The 22,637-nt window shown below is 43.0% G+C and overlaps 1 protein-coding gene across 6 annotated transcripts in view; it reads left to right on the top strand.

The window, feature by feature from the left end:
- The window catches only part of CUNH20orf194 (chromosome unknown C20orf194 homolog), a 137,163-nt gene that overhangs the window by 71,396 nt on the left and 43,130 nt on the right, over window positions 1–22,637 (top strand). For all 6 annotated transcript variants that reach the window (XR_004969914.1, XM_036321833.1, XM_036321832.1 and 3 more), the window contains 8 exons: window positions 3,089–3,159; window positions 4,081–4,131; window positions 4,750–4,837; window positions 18,270–18,373; window positions 19,198–19,344; window positions 20,407–20,495; window positions 21,087–21,188; window positions 21,456–21,573. Coding sequence is in view for 5 of the 6 variants with exons in the window: in XM_036321833.1 (XP_036177726.1) it covers window positions 3,089–3,159; window positions 4,081–4,131; window positions 4,750–4,837; window positions 18,270–18,373; window positions 19,198–19,344; window positions 20,407–20,495; window positions 21,087–21,188; window positions 21,456–21,573 (770 nt within the window). In the remaining variant the exon portion in view is untranslated. The remainder of the gene's footprint in view (window positions 1–3,088; window positions 3,160–4,080; window positions 4,132–4,749; window positions 4,838–18,269; window positions 18,374–19,197; window positions 19,345–20,406; window positions 20,496–21,086; window positions 21,189–21,455; window positions 21,574–22,637) is intronic.

The raw sequence follows: 22,637 nt of genomic DNA, 5'->3' as shown, positions 1-22,637 counted from the left end.
TAGGAACACAAGGATTGGACAGTCGAGCATTGGAAAAAAGTCATGTGGTCCGATGAATCATGTTTCCAGTTGCATCATGCAGATGGCAGAGTGAGAATTTGGCGGAAACAGCATGAAAGCATGCACCCCACATGCATGAGTACAACCCTTCAAGCTGGTGGGGGCAATGTTATGGTTTGGGGCATGTTTTCCTGGCATGATTTGGGCCCTTTAATTCATATGGAACAACGTCTGAATAGCACAACATACCTAAGTATCATTGCTGATCAAGTTCATCCTATCATGTTGATGGCATATCCCAATGGAGATGGCTTCTTCCAACAAGACAATGCGCCATGCCACGGTGCTCGTATTGTGCAGCAGTGGTTTCAAGAACATGAGGGAGACTTTACCTTGCTTAGGTGGCCCCCACAATCACCAGATCTCAATCCAATTGAGCATTTGTGGGACGAAGTTAAAAGAGCCATCAGGCAGCTGGTTTCACAACCATCAAATCTCACAGAACTGGACAGTGCTATTCATCAGGCATGGTGTCAGATTCCTCGCATCACCTTTCAACATCTCGTGGAGTCAATGCCAAGAAGAATTGCCGCAGTATAGAAGGCAAAAGGTGGCCCAACGAAGTACTGGTGGGGTGGTCATAATAATCTGGCCACTCACATTCAAATATATCCCACATTCAAAGGCTGTTAAATCACGTTATTTACCCATATCTTCAGGAAAAAAATCACTTCTACTGTCGTGCTATACAACCTGCTTCCTTATTTATAATGGTCTGGCCCTCTAGCAACTTCAGCACGAAATTATAGCTAATTTGCCTACAAACGTCACGTGGTCATAATAATCTGGCCACTCAGTGTATGTATATGTGTGTGTGTGTATATATATATATAACATATATATTATCCTCACATATACTTATATATGAATATACATATATATGAATATGTACAGTCTTACTAGTAGTCAAGAAAAAGCAGTTTGAAACAATAATTAGATTCCTTTTTTTACCCATTATGTTGACAAAGAATTCTAGAAAATTATAATATCCAGGGCTGGTAGGATGAGCCTGATAATGTTTTGTTTGATTTTTAATATGTACACACCTGTAAAAAATGAAACTAGACCACCAACTTACACCATACACAAAAATAAACTCAAAATGGATAAAGGACTTAAGTGTAAGACAGGAAACCGTAAAAATACTAGAGGAATCCAAAGGCAACAAAATATCGGACATATGCCGAAGCAATTTCTTCACTGATACTGCTCCTAGGGCATTGGAAACTAAAGAGAAAATAAACAAGTGGGACTACATCAAAATAAAAAGCTGCTGCACAGCAAAAGAAACCATCAACAAAACAACGAGAAAGCCCACTGCATGGGAGAACATACTTGCCAATGTTATCACCAATAAGGGTCTAATCTCCAACATTTATAGGGAACTCATACAACTTAACAAAAGGAAGATAAACAATCCAATCAAAAAATGGGCAAAGGACCTAAATAGACACTTTTCAAAAGAGGACATTCAGAAAGCCAAGAGACATATGAAAACATGCTCAAAGTCACTAATCATTCAAGAGATGCAAATCAAAACAACAATGAGATATCATCTCACACCTGTCAGAATGGCTATCATCAACAAATCAACAAACGACAAGTGCTGGAGAGGATGCGGAGAAAAGGGAACACTCGTGCACTGCTGGTGGGATTGCAGACTGGTACAGCCACTATGGAAGACAGTATGGAGTTTCCTCAAAAAGTTAAAAATGGAACTCTCATTTGACCCAGTGATCCCACTTCTGGGAATATATCCCAAGAAACCAGAAACACCAATCAGAAAGGATATATGCACCCCTATGTTCATAGCAGCACAATTTACCATAGCGAAGATCTGGAAACAGCCTAAGTGCCCATCAGCAGATGAATGGATTAGAAAACTGTGGTACATCTACACAATGGAATATTATGCTGCTGTAAAAAAGAAGGAATTCCTACCATTTGCAACAGCATGGATGGAACTGGAGAGCATTATGCTAAGTGAAATAAGCCAGTCAATGAAAGAAAAATACCACATGATCTCACTCATTTATGGATAATAAAGACGATTATAAACTGATGAACAAAAATAGATACAGAGGCAGAGCAGCATCGAACAGACTGTCAAAATACAGCAGGAAGGCCGGGGAGGGTTGGGGGGTGGGAGCGGGGGTAAGAGATCAACCGAAGGACTTGTATGCATGCATATAAGCATAACCAATGGACACAAGCCACTGGGGGGTAGGGGAGGCCGGGGGAATGTCAAGGGGTGTGGCGTGGAAGGAGACATATGTAATACTCTTCATAATACTTTAAGCAATAAAAAAAATAAAAATAAATAAAATTTTTTAAAAAAAGAAAGAAATGTCATATCCTATGAAAGACACATCTTGAAAATGCCTAAAGAAAGTTGTCATTTTTTCATGGTAAAGGGACTGGAGTCCGTGTTGATGAAAACACCTTGGTGGCTGCGGTGACTGGCAGTGGCTGCAGCAGCGGGGTGATGGGGCTGGTGCTTTCTCCTAATCAGCCCGGTCGCCTCCCACAAAGGGAGGCCAGACTGTGGCTTAGGCCCGCTCCCCAAGGGAGCAGGGAGTAGGACATCCCCTGAGGGCTCCCAGTATGTGATAGGGGGCAAGCTGGGCTGAGGAAACCCCCCCCTCCCATCCAGTGCACAGATTTTTATGCACCAGGCCTCTAGTAGAAAATAAATGTATAAACAAAATAAAAATTACGTGTGATCCCCCCAAAAAAAATATGTACACACCTGTACTACCTTGATAAAAATTAAAAGTATAGATAAAAAGGACTGATTCCCAGAATTCTTCATTTAAATGTGTCTATTTGTTGTAAAAACTAACAGAGTTAATCACATGGGGGAACTTTTCATTAGTCCCTCCCCACCCCCCCACCCCCTGATGAGGAAATTTTCATTTCCTGAGGGCATCAAACTCATCCTGAGAAGGGGAAAGGTGTAGCTGTCTGGGGACTGCAAGGTGGGCTCAGGTGGTAGGCAGTAACCTGCATGTCTGTGGTCTTCCTACAGATGGCACTGTTAACACAGAAACCAGCTCCATAGTCCTGACAGCCGCCATACCCAGATTCTGCTCCTGGCTGGTTAGTATCATTCATCAGGTGAAGTGGATGTAAATGGGGAGAAATCAGGGAGAGCATTTGAGGAAGAGCCTTTTCCTTGGGTCTTGTCAGATCCTGAACTAGCTGCTTTCAGGAATGGAAGCTTTTTATCTCAGCTTTCTCTTTATATAACTAGTTTCTTTAACTCATCATATTGGAAAAGTTCTAAAAGGAAGGAACTAAGTTATGTGGGTCCCTATTAAATTTGGAGAAAGAAGAAATCAATACCCCCATTTTACAGACTGAGGCTTAGAAATTGACCAACCTGTCCAGGGTCACACAAATAGTGAAGAGTGGTTTATGTGGCTCCCTTCTGTGGTTAGAATGTTTGCCACTGAATTTGTACAGCAGTGTCTCTCTGTATGTGAAAAGGTCCACTTTTCATCAGTGGACCTTTTTGCTCTAAAATACTAGTGCCTTGGAATACAGAAAGCAGTGAGTCTGGTAATGACCTAAATGAGTACCCATTTTAGAAGCTCTTTATATCCTGTTACTATAATTCTGAATGGATGGAGAAGAGCAAGAGTTAATCTCAACATGAACATGTTTAAATGCAAACACTCAAAATATTTTAATATGTTCTCTTTCCTTCATCCCCAATAATAGTTGTTTTTCTCTGAAGTGAAGTGTAAGTGGAGACTAACATATCCTCTCCACATATCATAGACTCATTTAGCTGAACCTCAGGTCCCAGTAAGAGAGCCCATCATGACCTTGGGCTTTGATGACCAGCAGCCAACTCTGCCAGTGGTCAGGACTTGAGAGACTGGATTAGTGGAGGGACTGCCCACTCAGTCTCCTGGAAATATTCCAACCCATGGGTGTGATGGGGGGTGAGGGACACTTAGCAGAGTTTTCTCCTTTGAAGTAGTACTTTAAAATCTATATTCCTTTTGGGCACAGGTAGAAGATAATGAAGTAAAATTGTCTGAGAAAACCCAGCAAGCAGTGAAAGTAAGTAGTCTTATTCTTAATATTAACACCGTATCAAAATAAAATGTAAACAAATATATGAAGATAATTTAAAATGTCTCATTTTAAGGCTAATCTAAAGGATCTGTACCTCTTTGTCTCAATTCCTGTTTGCATTCTTCCCAGCAGAGTTCTAGAAATAACCATTTTATGGGGTACACAATAGAAGGATTCTTTCTGTCATTTAGACTTTGCAGTGTTTTTTGTTTTGTTTTGTTTTTGTTTTTAATCTTCCAGTACTATTAAAAGCAGATCTCAGATTGACATATAGAGCTGAAAGGTCAAACCTTTAGGCCAGGAAGAGCTGACTTTGATAGATATAAATCTATTTGAATATAAACAGGCATTGCAAACTTTGGTGCCTAGACTCAGAGAGGACCTTACATTCTTTTTATCAGCACAAGTAAAAGGGTTCCAGTAACATGACAAAGATCTGGGCAAAGTCAAAGATGGTAGAATAAGTTGGGTATATCTGAAACTGACTCGGCAACTTTTGTAGACAAACTTGGGTAAGAGTTTTTGATTCTATGAATCTTTTTGCTATGACTCACCTGTTCTTTGTGTTTGTTTGTTTGTTTGTTTGTTTGTTTGTTTTTAAAGGGAGATGAGTGTTTCCTGGGAACTTTTCTAACAGGAGGAGAAGGAGCATATCTTTATTCCAGCAATGCACAGTCTTGGCCTGAGGAAGGTGAGCTATATGTCTTGGTCCCTCTTTTGCAGGTATTGGCATGGATGTTGTGATCCGTAATACATCTGATATTTGAAAAGACTTAATGGTGTAGAAGTGTTTTCTTACAGCTTTTCTCCTTTGACCCGTCCATTTTTCAGATGAAGAAACTTGTCCTAGGAAGGGCTGAACCCAGAACTGTACCTGGTCCTCTTGTTGCTAGCTGAGAGTTGCTCTCAGAATGGGCTAGAGTAGCAACATGTTCAGAAATAGAATCTGTAGACCTAAACAAACTCTGGATGAGTTTTCTATGTGTAACAAATTACCACAAATTTAATAGCTTAAAACAGCACACTTTTATTATCTCACAGTTACGTAGGTCAGAAGTCCAGGTGAACTTGACTAGATTCATGTTTGGGGTCTAATAAGGCCAAAGTCAAGGCATCAGCCAGACTAGGCTCTTATCTGGAGGTGCTGGGGAAGAACCTGCATCCAAGCTCATCCAGATTACTGGCAGAATCCAGTTTCTTTGGGTTGTAGGATTGAGGACCCATTTTATTGTTGGCGGTGAGCGAGGACCACTCTTAGTTCCTCCTCCCCATGCTCCTTGCTCTGTGATTTCTTCATCTCAGCAACAGAGAACCTCCCTTGCATTGTTGAATTTCTCTCAAACTTTCATCTCTCTGAATTCCTCTTCTGTTACCAGTCAGAGAAAACTTTGCTTATTAAGGGCTCTTGTGATTAGAGGAGGCCCACTCAGATCATCTTTCTTTTACCCTTAAATTTCTTCCTTATCACAGTCTTCCCTCTGGCTCTACACTTCATGCCTCTTCCACATGAAAAATACATTCACTCCTGCCTAAGGCCTTGTCCCGTTTTGGTACAGTTCAAAGTCCTAAATCTCACCAACTCAAAAATCTAAAATCTCTTCATCAAGATTATCTAAATCAGGCAACCGTGTGTACAAATATCCAAGCCTTACGCAGCAACCCAGGCGCCTTATCCATGTGCGAACAGCTGAGCCTTACGCAGTAACCCCTGGTGCCGTGTCTGCATGAGAACAGCCAAACCTTATGCAGCAAGTGCCCCATCCACGCACAAACAGCCAAGCCTTATGCAGCAACCCCAGATGCCAGGACTGCGTTAGCTGCCGCCAAGCCCAATGCAGCAACCCCACGTGCCACAACCAAGCCCTATACCGGGTTCCTCACCCCATGCATGAATTGCCGCCAAGCCCAATGCATCAACCCCGGGCCTGGTGACCATGCAACCCACTGCCAAGCCTGCCACTGCAGTCACAGACCCAGTGCAACTCAATACCTAGATCCTTCGGTGAGGATCTAGGTATTGGAAAGGAAAGGAGGAATCACCAGAAAAGGAACTAAATGAAACAGAGGCACACAATTTGTCAGAAAAAGAATTCAGAATAAGGGTCATACAGTTTATAAACCAGATGGATGAGAAAATCAATAACTTATGTAAGAATCATGAGGAAATAAAGAGTGATATACCATGTGTACCGGTTAATAATGCAGATTTTGGCCCTAACCGGTTTGGCTCAATGGATAGAGCGCTGGCCTGCGGACTCAAGGGTCCCAGGTTCCATTCCAGTCAAGGGCATGTACCTTGGTTACAGGCACATCCCCAGTAGGGAGTGTGCAGGAGACATCTGATCGATGTTTCTCTCTCATCAAAGTTTCTAACTCTCTATCCCTCTCCCTTCCTCTCTGTAAAAAATCAATAAAATATATATTTTAATAATGCAGATTTTGTAATCAAAGAAAACACAATAGCATCGAAGTATTGTCCATCGCTAGCTACACATTTCCCCCATCTTTCAGGTAATTCGTAGATACCATCCCAATAGAACTTTTCTTGTTTTGAGACAAACCATTCAGAGACCCAATTTTCCACTTCTTCGTGTGTTTTGGAGTGCTGCTCAGATAGTGCATGTGCCATTGATTGGAACAAGTGGTAATTTGAAGGAGCAAGGTCTGGTGAATACAGCAGGTGGGTTAATACTTCCCAAGCAAGATCTTTTAACATGTCTTTTACTGGTTTTGAAGTGTGTGATGGTGTGTCATCATGAAGCAAAATTACTTTGCCGTGTCTTCTGGCACATTCTGGTCGTTTCACGATCAAAGTGTGGTTCAAATTGATTATTTGTTATCAGTAGCAATCAGTATTAACGGTTTCTTCTTGTTTTAGAAGCTCATAATACACCACACCTTCCTGATCCCACCAAACGCAGAGCATTGCCTTCTTTCTGAAGCAGTTTGGCCTTGCAGTCGATATTGATGGTTGACCTGGATCAACCCATGATTTTGTGCATTTGTGAGTCTCAAAATCCACTTTTCATCACCAGTCACAATTCGATGCAAAAAAGACTTTCTTTCACCCTAGCCAGTTTGGCTGAGTGGATAGAGCATCAGCCTGCGGACTGAAGGGTCCCAGGTTTGATTCTGGTCAAGGGCATGTGCCTGAATTGCAGGCTCAATCCTCAGTAGGGGCCATGCAGGAGGCAGCCAACCAATGATTCTCTCTCATCATTGATGTTTCTATCTCTCTCCCCCTCTCCCTTCCTCTCTGAAATTAATAAAAATATTTTTAAAAGACTTTCTTCCATGCCATTGAAGCAACATTTTACTGATAATTTTTCAGTTTTCCATTTGTCTTTCATTCAGTTTATGTGGCACCCATTTTCCTTCCTTTAAAATCTTTCCCATTGCTTGTAAATGATCGGAAATTGCTTGCTGAGCAACGTTTAATCTTTCTGCAAGTTGTTTTTGAGTTTGACACGCATCTTCATCCAATAATGCTTGTAATTGTTGGTCTTTACATTTTTCCGGTTGACCTGGATGTTCTTTGTCTTTCACATTGAAATCATCACTTTTAAAGAGTTTACACTAACGTTCACAAGTACCTTGAGATGGAGCATGTTCACCATAAACTTCCCAAAGTATTCAGCAGCACTTTTCTTCAAAATAAAGTAATGAATTAAAACTTCCCACAAGTGCTCCTTTTTTTGGCACAAAATTGGACATTTTTAAGTGTAAAAATACCTTTGATGTTAACACCTTCAGAAAATTTGACATAGGAAGTTTTGAAGCTTGTTATCAATACAACAACATAGCATACATATCAAATCGCATATATATCAACATATGTGTAACTCCATCTATTGAAAAAAATCCACATTATTAACCGATACACCCAGTAGATACAATAAAAAACACTATGGAAGGTTTCAACAGTATATTAGAAGAAGCAGAGGACTGAATTAGTGAATTAGAAGACAGGGCAGCAAAATACATCCAAAATGAACTGCAATTGGAGAAAAAAATTAAAAGGCAGGAGGAGAGCCTAAGGGAACTTTGGGACAACATGAAACAAAGCAACATACATATGATAGGGGTGCCAAAACGACAAGAAGAACAAGGGTTAGAAAACCTACTTGAAGAAATGTCAGAAAACTTCCCTGATTTGAGGAAGAAGAAAGTCACACAAGCACAGAGTCCCAAATAGGATTAACCCAAAAAAACCTACACCAAGACACATAATTACAATGGCAGATGTTAATGACAAAGAGAGAATCTTAAAGGCTGCAAGAAAGAGAGAGTTGCCTACAAGGGATCGCCCATTAGATTATCAAATGATTTATCAACAGAAACACATCAGGCTAGAAAGGAATGGAAGAAAGTATAGAGAGTGATGCAGGGCAGGGGACTGAGTCTAAGAATACTCTATCCAGCAAGGCTATCATTCAAAATTGAAGGGGAAAAAGAATTTAAAAAAAAAAAAAAAGAGTATCTAAATCAGGGACAGATGAGGCTCTGGAGTGTAATCCATTGAGTACCACTCCTGAACATAATTCCTCTCCGTCTGTGGACTTGTGAAATTAGAGACAAGTTACCTGCCCCAACCCTCCCAACACACTAGATGGGATTGGCATATGATAACAGTTATAGACATTCTGGTTCAGAAGGGGGGAATTTTAAGATAAAAAGGAGTCACCAGCCCAAGGCAGTTTTGAAATCCTGCTGGACAAACTCCAGTTCCTGGATTAGTTTTCAAGGCCTGGAAATAGTCCCCCAGGAATTTTAACTCTGCCCTCTGGGCCCTTGGTTCCACCCTCCTAAACTCTTACCCTCTGGGCTAGTGGCTACACCTCTGTCATCCTTCTTTTCTCTCTCTCTCTCTCTCTCTCTCTCTCTCTCTCTCTCTCTGTCATCCTTCCTTTTTCATGAAGATGACACTTTGTAACTGAGTATTTTTATGAGTCTGGTTCTTACCAGTACAATTTTGGGGATCTAACTACCTCATTTCATACTCTCTCTACCTTTCTGGCAGTGTTTCTGCTTATATAAAATTCTCAAAAACCTTGTTGATCTTGCATGGATTTCATGGGGATTCATGCTCCTTTTTGGTTTCCTCAAAATAACATTTTTTAATGAGTTTTGCTCTTCCCCTGTTAGATACAGCCATTTTGGGGAGGAAGAGTTGTGACTTAGTCTACAAATTTCTCAACCTCCACTAAGCAAATCCTCTTTCTGGGTAATTTGTTCTTGAAAATAATTCTGTCTGGTGGCAGGTTCCTCTCCCTGTCCTCAGATCAGTGGTTCGGCTCCTGCTCCTCCATTAACATAGAAAACAAAGCACAGGGAGTTCTGGTGCTCCACAAAACGCCGGGTGATAAGGAATAGCATGTGTTACTGTGCCTGTGCTGCAATCCCTGCATTTCTGCTCCATCCTGCAGCAGAAGACTCCAGAGTCCGGGACATTTGTTGAGGGCAGGGAGCGTGTGACAGTGCTGCCAGCCTTGGGCAAGATTACAGTGTCATAAAGGCAGGTTGTGGTCACAACACATAGGTGTTTGTGCTTTCTCATAGTTGAGCCAATGATAATATTTGGCAAGGATATTTGCCAAATTAGTTTGTACCTTCTTAGCAAAGGGCCTTGTATAAAAATAATCTTACATTGCATTGAGTTATCCAGCAAGATTCGGTGTATCCTGAGATCTCTAGACAAGAATAAAGGGCACAGCTAGGGATTTCTGGAGCCTTGTTAGGCACACTCTTTTGAGAGCTTAGATTTTTTCATACTTTTTTAGTTCCTGAGGGAAATGTAGTTTAAATTCGGAGATAGTTTCATGAGGAGGAAAATTCAGTAGGAGCAGAGAATTTAAACAGGAGTCTCCTCTGGCTGTGTGTTAATGTTTCACCATTTTGGGATTCAAGTCAATGTTGTGAGGCTTGAAGTTTATACCAGTTGGGGCTCTTTAAGGAAAAATAACAAAATGGTTAGGGGCTCTTCTCAGGGCCTTGGAAGGGGGTTTGAGCAGGTGAGGGGTCCTGAAACTTAGGTGTCATTAGTGTCTTGGCAAATCTGCCTCTGTTTGAGACTATGATGAGTTTGAAAATTATCTGTTTCCATTTTCTGAAGGCACTTACGCTGTTCAGCATGTACTACTGTGTTTGCTCTTTATATCCTGAGTTTGAAGGTGAAAACTTGTCTAAAGTCAGGTAGTCTAGGTCTAAATCCCTTCTCTTGATGCTTCCAGCTCTGGAACCTTTTCCCTTCCCTGGTTAGTGACTTCTGCTATCACGAGACATCTTGTTATTCAGCTTCCTGTTCTTTCAAGTCCTTCACGTGCCCTTCTCGTCCCTACCCTGCTGACCGTGGTCAGGCAGACTGCCCAGTATCTAATCCTCAGGAGCCCACTTTGGAGGTTTACAGCATATGCCTATATCCCTAAACAATGTCTGGTTTCTCAGTGTAACACAAATAGAATCGTACTGTGTGTGTTCTGGGACTTGCTTCTTTTCCTCAATATTCTGTTCCTAAAATTTGTTCAGATTGTGTATGTAGCCATATAGTTCATTCACTCTCATGGCTCCATAGGATTTTTTTTGTATGAAAATGTATTATTTATCCTTTTGACTCTTGATGGGCATTTGGGGTTTTTATGAGGTTTTGCTCTTGGAGACAGCACTGTCATGAGCATTTTTGTACATGTCTCCTGGTGTACATGGCACCAGAAGGTGCCTTACAACCTATCTTTCTTGCTGTATTGTTAAAGAACAAAATTCAACTGAGTAAGTGTAAAGATCTACTTGGTTTTATTAAACAATTCATGAATTGGGTAGCATTCCATCTAGCAACTAGAAGGGTGCTCTGATGAATTGTATAAAATAAAAGGTTTTCATAGGCAGAAAGAGGATGAGACTAAAAGTTAAAAAGAGTGGATTATTTTAAGCGGACACCTTCCCTTAGCAGGAGGTCTTATCAAGCAGATTACCTCACTAGTGTTGATCAGAAATTCCAGACTGGTTTAAAATTCCACTCTTGGGAAAGGCTAAAACTACAATTAGGTTAGTTATTAAGTGACTAGAGGCCCAGTGCACGAATTTGTGCATGGGTGGGATCTGGCCGGCCCGCCCCGATGGATGCCCATCGGCCCCAGCTGGCGGGGGGGGGAGGAGCTGCAAGCAGTTGGCCGTCTGGCCCTGCCCCTGATCAGGGTGTTGGGGACTGATCGGGGGTGAGGCAGGCCGGGGCGGGGGAGGAGGCCAATCAGGGCCTGGATCAGGCTGGTTGGCTGCCTCAGTGTGCGTCATAGCCACCAGTCATTCTGGTCGTTCCATCATTCCAGTCACTGGGCTTTTATATGTATAGATGTTTTGGTGACATGGGTTACCAAAAGTGATTCCATTTTGGGATGTCATTACTTTTTAATAAAAACATAATTGTCATTATCTCAGTCCCCTGATTTTCCTGTTCCATTTCTGACTAGTTGCACCCACTAGCATTGAAATCTCTGCCTTGTTAGTATGTTGGTCTTCCCTGAATATTTGCCACTTTGATTGCTATCAGTTTTGACATCCCTAGTACAGAATTTTCTGTGTTTTGCCCAAATAAAGTTAACCCTTCCAGGAGGCCTGCCCTTCTCCCTCATAAGACCACAGAGCTGGAGGGGAGATCGTGTGAATAACCCCATAATAAAACATCAAGATGCCCACTGTTTTCACCAAGCTTCTGTAGAATTTTTCAAATAATGCTTCTCAGTTTTATTGTACAACTTTGGTTCATTTCGTAGGCCTTAAATAGTTGTCCAGTTTTGTTGCTGCTTCCTGGTGAGAGGATTTGCCTCACAGCCATTTCAGGTCCCACCCCTTGGGACATTTGAAAGATGTTTTCACTTGGTACAGAATTCTAGGTAGACAGTTTCTTTCTTTCTGTGCTATGAAGATGTTGCTCCACTCTACTGTCGTGTTGCTTGCATTATTTCTCAGCAGAAATCTGCCATCCTTATCTTTGTTCCTTGCTGCAATAAAGTGGGGTTTTTTTTCACTCCAGATTTTCTTTCTATCACAGACTTTAAGCAATTTGATTTTTATGTGGTGCGGTTTTGGTGTGGTTTTCTTCATGTTGCTTGTGCTTGGGATTCATTTAGCTTCTTATTGATAGGTTTATAGTTTTCTCAAATTTGGAAGGTATTTTTGGCCATTATTTCTTTAGTCCCCTCCCCTATGGAGTTCCAGTTACATATATTGGCTGCCTGAAGTTGTCTAACAGCTCCCTGATCTCTGTACTATTATTTCAATCAGCTTTCTCCTTTGTTGTATTTTGCATAGTTCCTATGTTTATGTATTTTAATTTACTAACCTTCTCCATTGTTGTTATGTTTATTAAATTAATATTTGTTATGTGAAGCACAGGGTGCTAGATGGTGAGCCAAGTTCAACAAAAGCTCAAGAAAGAAATTGAAGTGGAGAGTTTTTCTTTTTTTTAATATTTTTATTAATTTCTGAGAGGAAGGAAGGGAGAGGAAAAGATAGAAATATCAATGATGAGAGAGAATCATGCATGGATCAGCTGCCTTCTGCACGCCCCCTACTGGGGATCGAGCCCGCAACCCAGGCATGTGCCCTTGACTGAAATCGAACCCGGGATCCTTCAGTCCACAGGCCGATGCTCTATCCACTGAGCCAAACCAGCGAGGGCGAGTAGTTTAATACAGTACTCACAGGTCCTGGAGGAAGCACAGGGCATGCCTTGGGGGCTACACAGGGAGGGCAAGGCAGGGTGCGGGCAGAGAGAGAAACAGGACCTGGGCACATGCCTTTAACAGGGTCCATGAGTGGAGTGCTTTGGGATTCCCAGAGTAAGGCCAGATTTGTCCAATTCAAGTTTGAAAGAGTGGGTTCTTAGTAAGCTCCACAGGGTTCTTATCTAAAGTGCACAGGAGGGGCACTAAGATGGGGAGAGACTTTTGATCACTAGAGCTCGTGGGGAAATCACATCAGGAACTTACATTTGTTTGTGACTCTGCGGGCTATTATCTGGGGCATGCGCTTGCATAAGGAGGCTATTGTCAGTTAGAGGGCCCTGTAGGCCACTTGGCTAAACAGAATGGATGCTGAGGCAGCAGTACTATGGAGTAGCTTAGCTAAACTCTCAACAGTTATCTAATGTCCTTTACCTCATCCAATGTATTATCCTTTTCAGACATGGTACATTTTACCTCTAGGAGTTTGATTTAGATATTTTTTACATCTTTTATGTCTCAGGTTAACATGGTTCAGTCTTCTAGCTTTTTGAACATATGGCATACAGTTTTAATGATTGTTTTAATGTATTTTTCTTCCAGTTCTTTCATCTGGGCCTTGCTTTTAAGCTTTGTTAGGCAGAAAGCAAAGCAGCACTTAATTAGGGTTAATTTTACCCCACTCCTGAGGCAAAATCCTTCTGAGTACTCTACCTAATGTCCCTGTGAAGTATGAGGTCTTCCACTGGGCTGGTGGAATGAGCAGAAAATCCAGTGCAAGGTACGGGTGGTTGTTCATTGTTTCACACAGCAATATCCAGTTTTTCCAGGACCATTTGTTGAAAAGACTCCTTTCTCTTTTGAGTTGCCTTTGCACCTTTGTTTAATATCACTTGACCTCAGTGGCTGGTTGACGCTCAGGCTGCTCCTTCATGCTCCCTATAGTGCTCTAGAGATTTTAGGGTGTTTTCTTCTGCTGGACAGAGATTGTTCAGCAATGAGGAACAGGGGCTCTGGTCCCATTAACATGTGGGGCCATTGACACATTCTGAGAACTCTGATGGCTAACCTGAGTTTCACCTTCCTGTGATGGGAAGGCCCAGGCAGTGGTCATCCGCTATCTGCTGCCTTCATTCTGCACCATCTCGTGTTCCCTTGTTGAGGGATACTTTAAAAGAGAATGTTCTCTGCAGTGCTGAACATGAATGAATTATACAGGGGTGGGCACAAGTAGGTTTATAGTTGTGAGTACATGAAACAGAGTTTATTCTTGTATTATTTATTAATTACTGTATTTTTAAAATATATTTTATTGATTTTTTACAGAGAGGAAGGGAGAGGGATAGAGAGTTAGAAACATCAATGAGAGAGAAACACCGATCAGCTGCCTCCTGCACACTCCCCACTGGGGATGTGCCCGCAACCAAGGTACATGCCCCTTGACCGGAATCGAACCTGGGACCCTTGAATCCGCAGGCCGATGCTCTATCCACTGAGCCAAACCGGTTAGGGCAATTACTGTATTATTTTCCATATGAACAACTGTAAACCTACTTGTGCCCACCCCTGTACAACTGTGTAGTACTGTACCTATAACCTGGCTGGATGTTGAGAAAAGTAAGCAAGTCACAGAAGGACAGGTGTTGAGGTTTTGTTGTTGTTTGGGTTCTTTTTGTTAAATCATGTGTGTATATTTCACACACTCTCACACACAGAGAATGAAAATTACTCAGCCATTACATCATAATATTTCCCTGACAGTGATAAATGTTCCCTCTTCACACAGGTTGGACCATAAGTGGATTTTTATTTGTACAGCCAGTTGTCCAAAGGAGGAAAAGCCAAATTCTTCATTGGCATTTGGTGTCTTTGTTTGCCCTGAGGGCTCCTCCTTCTTCTGTTGGACTCCTGAGAATGCAGAGGTCAATCAAAGGCAGGACCATGCTGCATCCCCGGCTGCCTCTGGGTAGTGAAGAGGAACATTCTCTCACTTGGGTTTCAGATTCACAGAGTGGAGAAGGAATGACAGAGCCCATCCATCCAGGGCACCAGGGACGAGACAAAGAGCCAGGAAGATCTCATCAGGAGTTGGCTACTCTGGTCACTGAGAAACCCCTACAAAGGCATGTCCCTTCAGACCATAGTCTGACAGCCACGAAGCCAGAGCAGATACCAGAGTGGTATTACAAAAAGTGGATTAGGATCTAAGAGACCAACCAGGGCACTGGCATTGGGCCACCCAGTGAGTCACTTCAGTTATCTCATGTGTGCCCTGAGAATAATGACAAGGCTACTGCTCCCAGAGCCAGAGGCGTAGCTGCACCAGTACTAAAATCAGTTCTTGTTTACAGAGTCTCTGCCCTGGGCCAGGAGCCATAGTGAGTGCTTTTTTAGCGCCATCTTGTGAATTTCTGTCTTCCTCTTTTCCATTTTGTTTTGAGGCTTCAGAGTCTAGAGCAGCAGTTCTCAACCTGTGGGTCGCGACCCCTTTGGCGGGCGTTCGACCCTTTCACAGGGGTCACCTAAGACCATCCTGCATATCAGATATTTACATTACGATTCATAACAGTAGCAACATTACAGTTATGAAGTAGCAACGAAAATAATTTTATGGTTGGGTCACAACATGAACTGTATTTAAAGGGCCAGAAGGTTGAGAACCACTGGTCTAGAGGGAGAAGAAGTGCTAGAGATGACCTGCCTGGTCTACCTCTTTCCCTATCTTTCCAGTGAATACTTGGAATATGCAAATTCTCGTATCTGCTCTTTTCTGGAAGCTTTAGGAGGATTTTGAGGTTTGTCCAGGAGTGAGTGGTACTGGACTTGTTTCTGAGAAACTTCACATTAGAGGTACACAGGTGGAAGGTTTGCCCAGGATCTGGAAGTGTACAGATACTAAGCAATAGGTAGGGGAGCAGTTTCTATCTCCTGATGCCTTTTGATTCTCTTTTCTCTGTAAGCAGTAGGTAGACATCTTGTGGTAGGAATTGGTGTGGTTGTGGTGTTCAGAGAGTGTTGAAGGTCTTGGGGGAGTTGGTGGAAGGGGTTGGGAAACAGCAGTGGATGGACTGCTGGGAAGACTGTGGGCTTGTTGAGGTTGAGGAAGCAGAGAAGGCCCATGATCATATTAGCCACACATGGTCTTTGGAAGAGCAAAAGTGAAGGGAAAAGGGGTGAAAGAACCAAAGTGCATTGGCATCAGACAAAACTGTGCTTTGAATACTGGCTCCACCATCAAGTACTTCTGGGGAAATCTCTCTAAAGTTTCCCCATCAATCCTGTAAGAATTCTTTCTCTTATAATTGATGTGAAGATGGAAAACTATAATGCATATGACATGCTTGGTATGTAGTAAAGTAAAATCAGAGATTAAAAGCAGATCCTTTCTGGGGGATCTGCCTTGGATGTGAATGAAAGAAAACATAGAAATTTCTGAGCAATAGGGGAAAATAGGAGGACTGGAAGCTTTAAAGGCTCAGTGACATCAGAAGATGAGGTTTTTGGAGTAAGAATAACTAAAAGGATAATGGGATGCTAATTCAGAGAGTAGGCTATAGAAGCTGAAAATTCCAGGGGTTAAGAGGTTCTGGGTGCTGCTTTATTGCTGTGGAGTTGGGAGTGAGGAACAGTGAGGCCAGAACGTGTTGTGAGCCATCCCCTGATCTCTCAGAAGGAATGGGAGTGTTGGCTTTGGAAGAGAAGACTGTGAGCACATTCAGAGGCTGTTGGAAACGTTGGGGACTGATTAGGAGGGCAGTAGATGTGAGCAGTGAAGGAAATGAAAGTATTGTGCCAGCATGGAGGGGAATGGTCCAGGAGCAGCAGAGAGGAACCCTGGCGTTGGTGCAGGATGAGGCTGGGGCATGGTAGCCACTACTCAAGAGGGCCCTGGGGCAAGGCTGTGTGCAAAGGAAGCCAGGCTTTACTTGTTAGAGGTGGGAGACTTACAGGGCTTGAACCTGAATGCCTTGAAGTGGGCTACCTAGTCTCTGGCAGCTGCTGCCACAGATGGTAAGGTTGGCATTAATTCTTTCTGGCTGATCATCTTGTTCTTTCGTTGATCTGCAGGCTCCAAACCTTCCTCTTTTACCTAAAAACTATCTCCATCTTCTCCACTTCTCCCCATTCCTGTTAACATGCATGCACAAACATACGCACTCACCCGGCTGGCGTAGCTCAGTGGTTGAGTGTCCACCTATAAACCAGGAGGTCACAGTTCAATTCCTGGTCAGAGCATATGACCGGATTGCAGGCTCAATCCCCAGTATGGGGTGTGCAGGCAGCCAATCAATGATTCTCTCTCATCATTGATGTTTCTATCCCTCTCCCTTCCTCTCTGAAATCAATAAAAATATATATTTTTTAAAAACACAAGCAAACAAAAAAAAGTTGAAGTCTCCAAATTCCTCACGTTGGCCTTTGCTCTTATCATTACAACTTCCATAGTTTTGAGGCTACTTTCCTAGAGCTAAAGCTCAAGGAATCACTAAGATAAGATATAAATGACAGTGTTCCCAAGCCTGTGCCTTGAACTCCAAGAAGTACTTTCTCTTTTCTCTATATGTGAAAACAGGGAAAGAAAGGCGGTTATAGAAACAGAAGGATCCAGCTTGGACCAGCTTCAGAAAACAACTCCACCCAGGGGTCTTATGGGTATTCTGAGTGCTTCATTTGGGTATCAAAGTAAGCTCAGGCCCAGCCTTAACACTTGTCATCTTTCTGTGGTCTACCACATAGAGCCCATACTGAGCTTTATGAATGACCTTGGCCATCCCAGAAACAGCATCTCTCCTTAGATCTGAATCCTTGTACTTAAGAACCTACATCCACTGTTCACATCTCACCTATTTTGCTTTTGTGAATAACAGAACATCAGGCCTCCAGAGTCTGAGAACCAAGTTATTGCCTAACTCAAATCTTCCTTTGCTAAAAACAGGCCCTTAGGCTCCCTTCATTAGTCCTTCAACTGAGACCCTGGTGCTCCTTCTTGGGCCTTAAGTGAGGCATGTGGTCTCTTCAAAGCTGAACCAGCTTCTGCCAAAATAGGAGTAAGGGGCACCTATAAACTCAGTAATGGAGCAGACATACTGAGTCTTTTTTAGTATGTTTCCTTGGAAGACACCCGTATGTAAATGTGAATTTTGCCTCTCCCCATCAGCTGATAACTTACTCACTTGTTTTTTTTCTAATTCTCATGCAGAGATTATATCTAATGACTCATTTATCTCTGAGACTCTAAGAGGGTACATTGGCTTCTCCAGAGTGCAGGGCTCAGAATAAAAACATATAACTGAAGCAATACAGACACTGTTCTATGGTTACAACTCTCATCCTACAAGAAGGACATTGGAATCTGGCCCCCAGGATCCAGCCCTCCAGCTCTGACCAGCTCTGTTTTCCTTCCAGGGAAATTGTATTTCTTCTCTAGCGGCCTTCTGTTTTCTCACCGTCATCATGGAAGCATCATCATTTCCAAGGATCACATGAATTCCATTTCATTCTATGATGGGGTAGGTATTTTACCAGTCTGGGGCTTTCGTGTTCAGAAAGATACTCCACTTCTGAGAGAAAAACCAAATAACTCTTTGTCCTCGCTCTACCACCATGGGTCAGGATATCAGGAATCAGCACTGCCTTTAAGGCAGGCAGGCAGGGAGACCATGGAGAGGCATGCCCACTCTCAGGGCCCTAAGCCTCATCAACCTTGCTGCTCTGTAAAGGGATTAGCTACAAGGGGCTTCTGGGTCAGGAGGGCCAGCAGCTACCCATGGGTAATTAACTCATCCCAAAGAGGATAAGAAAGTGGGCTGAAGAAGGCTTCCAATGGCCCCTACCAGATGGCCTCCTACCCAGGAACACAAAGCTCACCCATCTAAGAGCTGCTTCCTTCCCAGCCGGCATAGCTCAGTGGTTGAGCATGGACCTATGAACCAGGATGTCACAGTTTGATTCCCAGTCAAGGCACATGCCCAGGTTGTAGGCTTGATCCCCCGTAAGGGGCGTGCAGAAGGCAACAGATCAGTGATTCTCCCTCATCATTGATGTTTTTATCTCTCTCTCCCTCTACCTTCCTCTCTGAAATCAATAAAAATATATTTTTTTAAAGTACCCTAGAATGAATTTTGAGATGACATTTTTAGGAAAAAAACACCTTTGTGCTTCCTATATCTTGTATACTGGGTATTGGAAAGCACATCTATTATTGAAACCCAGTAAAATCGCATAATGTGAAAATCATTTCACTAAAATTCATTTTATGTGTCTGATAGTAGTCGTGACGGCTGGTATCATGCAAATAGCTTTTCTCATTGATGCTCCCTCTTTTTTCTCTTAGGATTCCACCAGTGTTGTTGCTGTCCTTCTGGTACACTTCAGAAGCTCATTACTTCCTCATCTCCCAGTTCTTTTCCATGGTTCAAGCAATTTTATGATGATTGCCCTTTTCCCCAAAACAAAGATCTACCAAGCATTTTACCCAGAGGTAACATCAATCATTAGTGAGCAAAACTACTACTCTTCCCCCTAGCAGTTTAGGTGGTAAGGCAGCATCTCAGTGAAGTGATGAGAGGGAGTGTTGGGAAGGCTGGTCGGGTGGCTGCTTCTAATCCCTTTGGGTTCTGGAGTGGTGCCTTGACATTAAGAGTTGAGAACTTAAAGGAACTGAGCAAAAGGCTTTTTAGCTTCTAAGAAAAATCTTCCTGTCCCTTTAAATCCTAACTAGACTTATTTTCCCTTTAGCTACTTGGTTGAATTCTTGGGCCCTACCTACTGGATTAGAGCTCTCTGCCCCACCCCAAGTTCTCCCTCCCCATGGTTCAGAGCCCTGCCCTTGTGAATGGTCCCACCTGGCAGGCTTATTATAGGCACTCGGCACAGATTGCATGAGTGAGGGAGCTCACTGAGAATTATACAACCCACTTAGAGACCAAGAATAGTCAAAGTCAAACAGATGGCCAGCCTTATGATGGTGGAAATCCTTGGAAAGGGGTGATTGGAGCAGCTTATGAGAGGACAATGTCTCTCCCTCAGGACAGATTCGCAGAACATGGAGGAGACAAGAGCTGGCCGTGGCTGCAGATGGCGTCTCAGGCCAGCCTGTGTCTCCCTCTGACTGCTTGCTGGTCCTTCCTACCTCCTTGTGCTGCTTCTTTCAACCTGGAACATGGCAGCAGCCCTTTAGATTCTCCTCAGCCATCCCTCTGCCTCCAGACAGGAGTTGCTTGAACCACTCCTTCTGTCTGGCCTGTCACCAGGGAAGGACATGCCACTTCTGCCAGAACCTGTTATCCAGCACCTTCTTTTGTGCTTCCTGGCCTCTGAAGGAGCAGAATCCCTGGGAGAGGAACCCAGAAAGAAATTATAGTTTTGAAAAATACAGAACAAAATTGCTTCAGGTCTCTATTTTTGAAACAGACTTGTTTGTTATGATGGTCTGTCTCTGTACTGACAGCCTAGATTTTCAACAACTATCAAATCCCCATGCGGGTTCCATATCCTGTTGTTGGGTTTCAAGTGTTCTTTGCTCAAATTCTGTTTTGTTTAGGTCTTCTCCCTCTGGCAACAGCAGGCTAACTCAGGGCTGTCTTTAAAAGTGATCCAGGAAGATGGATTATCTGTGGAACAAAAGAAATTGTAAGTGGCTGCCTTCAGTGTTTATGCTTGCTTCCTAAGTCGTGCATGTCTTTCTCTCTGCAGGATGACTTGCGTTATGTAACACAGGGGTCTTGGCTTCTAATAGGGCCGACACAGTCACTTTAGTGCTGCCAACTTGCAGGTAGCAAGAGCCCTTGGGGAAATAAAAGTCAAGAAAGATGAAATCCACCAAGAATCAGAAACCCATTGTATTACCAGGGGTTTCAGGCCAGCCTTCCTATGCGGGCACACCAGTTGCATTTTATTTAAGTCAGCAAGATGCTTGTTTTGGAAGTGTTGACTCTGTCACAGGACTCTGGCTTGAACGCATCAGAACAAGTTATGTAAAGTATGTGCATCATAGGGATTAATATATTGTTACTGATTTCAAAGAGGAAGAGAGAAGGAGAGAGAGAGAGAAACAGCAATGATGAGAGAGAATCATTGATCGGCTGCCTCCTGCATGCCCCACACTGGGTATTAAGCCTGAAACCTGACCGGGAATCGAACCATGACCTCCTGGTTCAGAGGTCGATGCCCAACCACTGAGCCACACCAGCTGGGCTAATCTGTGAGCTTTTGATATTCCAGACACTCCAGTGCACAGAAGCTCTTCGATGCCCTGAGCCTTGCTGCCAGGGAGAAACGAAGTCCTCTAAAGCTGCTCTCCGCCAAACTCCCAGAGCTGGACTGGTAAGCTCTGATTTTCTGTTTATAGATGTTTAATATTCTGGCTTTGAAATGTCAGAAACCTCAGTGTTGGTCCTTTCTAAGCTTTTTTCTTCATGGCTTCTTAGGGATCATAAAAGTTAGTAGTGACACACCATATCCAATGTTATTCTTTAGAGAGAATCTCTAAGGTTTCTTTTTCATCAATTAAATAAGGAGTTTCTCATGTGGATGGGCACAGTAAGGCCAGGCTGGTGATGCTAACACAAGAGCATTCTCTTGCTTTTCTAGGTTTCTCCAGCATTTCGCCATCAGCAGCGTTAGTCAGGAGCCTGTGATGAGGGCCCATCTCCCTGTCCTGCTGCAGCAAACTGAAGTCAGCCCTACTCACCGAGTAGAAAATGACAAGGTACAGCAGCTCACCAAGTCTGCTGGGAGTTCATGAGAAGAGAACCCCGATAGCCTGGCCTTGATCTTCTGTATCAGTTAACAAGAGTAGCTCAGGCGGAGTCCCTTTTATAGGCCTCTCCCCCTCTTTGGACACTGATGTAATGATGCACATGAAACCTGCTCTATGCAATGTGTACAGGCGTCTGCATTAACCCCAGCCAAGCCTATGGCAGCTTGAAACTCTGGCACCCTGCCGGGCCCTCCCCTTCCTTCTCCAGGCTTTTAAAACTCTTGCTCAGTGCTCTCATGCTGTCAGCTCTTTCTGGTTGTGACAAGGACTTACCTGGCAGTGGGTGACACATTGAGCTTAATGATGGGATGGGCCTTATTAGTTGGGCCTTGCTGGCATCACCAAGGTAAGATGATACTGTATAAACATCACAGAGGGGATTTTAATCTGCTCCCACTCACACTCCCTTCCTCTTAACCCCTCCCACCATTTCTTTGGAGCCATATGTCTTTATATGCTCAAAGAGGGCATTTATTTCTGTGAAAATCTAGAAGATGCTCAGCTATAAAAGAAAATAGAACCAATAAGCAATTAGAAGCCTCGTTTTTCCCTTAGGCAAGAGTTTTAAAATGATATTGCTACTTGTTATATTTTGTTAAAAGGTGCTATAAGCCCTGGCCGGGTACTTTGTTGGTTAGTGTTGTCTGGATACACCAAGGTTGCAGGTTTGATCCCCGGTCAGGGGACATACAAGAAGAAACCAATGAATGCATAAATAAATGGAACAACAATATTTCTCTCTATATATAAAAATCAGTAAAAAATATTTTAAAAGGTGCCGTACGACTGTCCTTAAAATAAGGAGGTGTCTGGCTATAAGCATGTGTGCTGTGATTTGAGAGGCTGAGGCCTGGGCACTGAGAAAAGGAAATTTGGATGGGAGGAAGATGAACAAAAAGTCAGTTACATGGAATACTCCCCACAGGGGCAGAAAGGGATACTAAGTAGGGGCCTGGTCAGAGGGGAGGTGGGAGAGCTTCTGCTTCCCCAAAAGAGGAGGGATCCATTGCCAT

The sequence above is a fragment of the Myotis myotis genome, unplaced genomic scaffold, assembly GCF_014108235.1.
Source record: "Myotis myotis isolate mMyoMyo1 unplaced genomic scaffold, mMyoMyo1.p scaffold_m19_p_9, whole genome shotgun sequence".
Classification (NCBI taxonomy): Eukaryota; Metazoa; Chordata; class Mammalia; order Chiroptera; family Vespertilionidae; genus Myotis; species Myotis myotis.
The sequence above is the reverse complement of the archived record's forward strand: the minus strand, read 5'-3'. Positions and strand labels throughout refer to the sequence as shown.